General features: G+C 29.5%; 1 protein-coding gene across 1 annotated transcript; it reads left to right on the top strand.

Moving 5' to 3' along the window:
* Positions 1–478: 478 nt before the first annotated feature.
* On the top strand, positions 479–1,329 carry LOC133029229 (uncharacterized). Its single transcript, XM_061101712.1, has 3 exons — positions 479–641; positions 721–895; positions 995–1,329. The coding sequence occupies exons 1-3, from the start codon at positions 541–543 to the stop codon at positions 1,091–1,093; spliced, it is 375 nt and encodes a 124-aa protein (XP_060957695.1). The 5' UTR covers positions 479–540; the 3' UTR covers positions 1,094–1,329.
* Positions 1,330–2,397: the final 1,068 nt, after the last annotated feature.

The raw sequence follows: 2,397 nt of genomic DNA, 5'->3' as shown, positions 1-2,397 counted from the left end.
GATGATTCATGAATTCCTAAGGCTCAAAGATAAACGTGATATAATCACAATTTCTGTCCCCCGAGGATTCATTGCACCGCGTACCCAGATCATTTTATCTGGAGAGGATTTGCGACGAGTTGCTACGTGTAACTACATCGGCAACCAGGGAATGCTGTTTGGAATGATGTATACTCTTCTTTAATCTAATTAACCTTATATCAAATTATAGTTAAATTATTATAAGGCACTAACACTTTTTTTGGCAGGCACATATGGGAGAGCATCAACGGTACGAGAAAAATTTTCAAGTTTTACGACCCGCAGCTTCTCACAAAGGTATGGGATCAACGATGAAGAACGTAGTCGGCCTTTTGACGATGCGGCAAGACGATTGGCTAATTGGTTATCATTAATGAACAACAACCACCAAATGTTCTTTATTCCTTGGAATATCGGGTAAACTTTATTAAATTCTTTAGTGCTAATTGTTCATTTCTATATTATGTCTTCAAATTATTTTTATACTATCTTACTTATATTCCAATATAATTTTCTAGGATGCATTGGACGCTAGTGGTGGTTGCGCCAAGAAAAATTATCCATTTAAACCCTGTAAAAGGCTGCCCAATTCCCGAAGAAATAGAACAAATGATCGGAAGGTAATAATTTAATGACTTCTTATGTAACGAATTTAAATTAACTAACGAATTGAAATGCTAATATAATTTTCCCAAACAGGGCATTCATGTATATAGGGGACGCACATGAGTATCTTGGCCCGTGGCAAGGAATTTCACAAGCAAACTGTCCAAGACAACCTAAAAGCCAAGAATGCGGTTTTTATGTTTTGAAATATATCACTGACATCGTCGCACGTGCCAACCCCAACCGTTACATACAAGATCAAAAAGCTGTAAGTTTTAATTATTGATTATAGTATATAAATTCTATAATAACAAATATATAATATACATATACATAAACTAATATAAATTTTTAATTTTTTTAACAGTTTGGGGGTAAGAAGCAATACGATCCAAAAACAGAATTGTTACCACTACAGCGAAAGTGGATCGAACAATTGATGGCGGTGATTCACGGTGACGATTGAGGTTCAAAGGTCGAAGAATTTTTCTTCATTATGTAATTTTTATAGATTAACTTGTAGTTAGATTTATTAACTTATTAATATTTTTAACTAATTTTACATGTTTGTGTAATATTTAATTACTTTTATGAAATCAAATTATGTTTTTACCCAAATTTAATTACTATTTAATTTAAAATGTAATTAATATATAATTAAATTAAATAAATATGTAATTTAAAATTTAAATAAATATGTAATTTAAATTAAATTAAATAATATATAAATTAATAAATATAAAATTAAAATAATATAATTAAATTAAAAAAAATGAAAAAAAACTGAAATCTGAGGAGTTTTGGCGTCGGTTGCTACGCCACATATGGCGTCGGTTATTGGCTAGGAACCGACGCCATATATACCCCTATGGCGTCGGTTCCTAGCTAATAACCGACGCCATAGGGGTATATATGGCGTCGGTTCATATAAACCCTTTAGCGTCGCCCTGATCAGCGTCGGTAGCGAATTTCGCGAAAACCGACGCTGAAAGGGCTTAAAAACCGCCTCTAAAGGGTGTTTTTGTAGTAGTGAAAGCAAAACGGAACCAATGTTTAGGTAGTTTAGCCACCAAAAATTCAGTTTTTGTGGTTAAGTGTTACAAACCGTAAAGTACAGGTGGTTTAGCTGCCAATATAAAAAAAAAAAACAATAACATACTAAGAAAATATTTATTTGCTATAATACTTTCTACACTATAGCAAATAATAATGATTGGATTAATGAAAGTGGCAAAGTATAAATTATTTATAGTTTAGATATAGAAAACCACACTACTTCTAACACAATGTGGGGTTTTTTTTTTAACAAAGTTAGTAGATTTTTTTCATTAGACAAAACTTAAAGCTCTCACAAAATAGTAAAAATACTATGAAAAAAATATGACATGCCACATCATCACTTTTAAACTCTCCTTTATATAAATATATATTGATGTGAGATTATTACAAAAGTGAGATTAGTGTCTAATAATATTTTTTTAGCATATTAACATGAAATCTTACTAAATTAAAAAAATAGAAAGAAAAAATTATAAAGAGCTACTTATACTGCACTTGTGTATGTTTTTTTGTTATATATATTTTATATAAAGTGGGGCTATGTAGCAGAATTCTTAGTTTAACGATATTTTCTTGGTTTTTATGTTAACTTTAACAAAATATCCTATTACTTCACAAAATATTCTTTATTAATTGTATAATATTATTATATATATATTTTTTAAAAAATTATATAAATAAATTTTTATTTTAATTTAAGATACTTAAAAT

This window comes from Cannabis sativa, chromosome 7, assembly GCF_029168945.1.
Source record: "Cannabis sativa cultivar Pink pepper isolate KNU-18-1 chromosome 7, ASM2916894v1, whole genome shotgun sequence".
In the NCBI taxonomy this organism is placed as follows: Eukaryota; Viridiplantae; Streptophyta; class Magnoliopsida; order Rosales; family Cannabaceae; genus Cannabis; species Cannabis sativa.
Note: the sequence above shows the minus strand (reverse complement) of the source record. Positions and strands in the feature narration are given on the sequence as shown.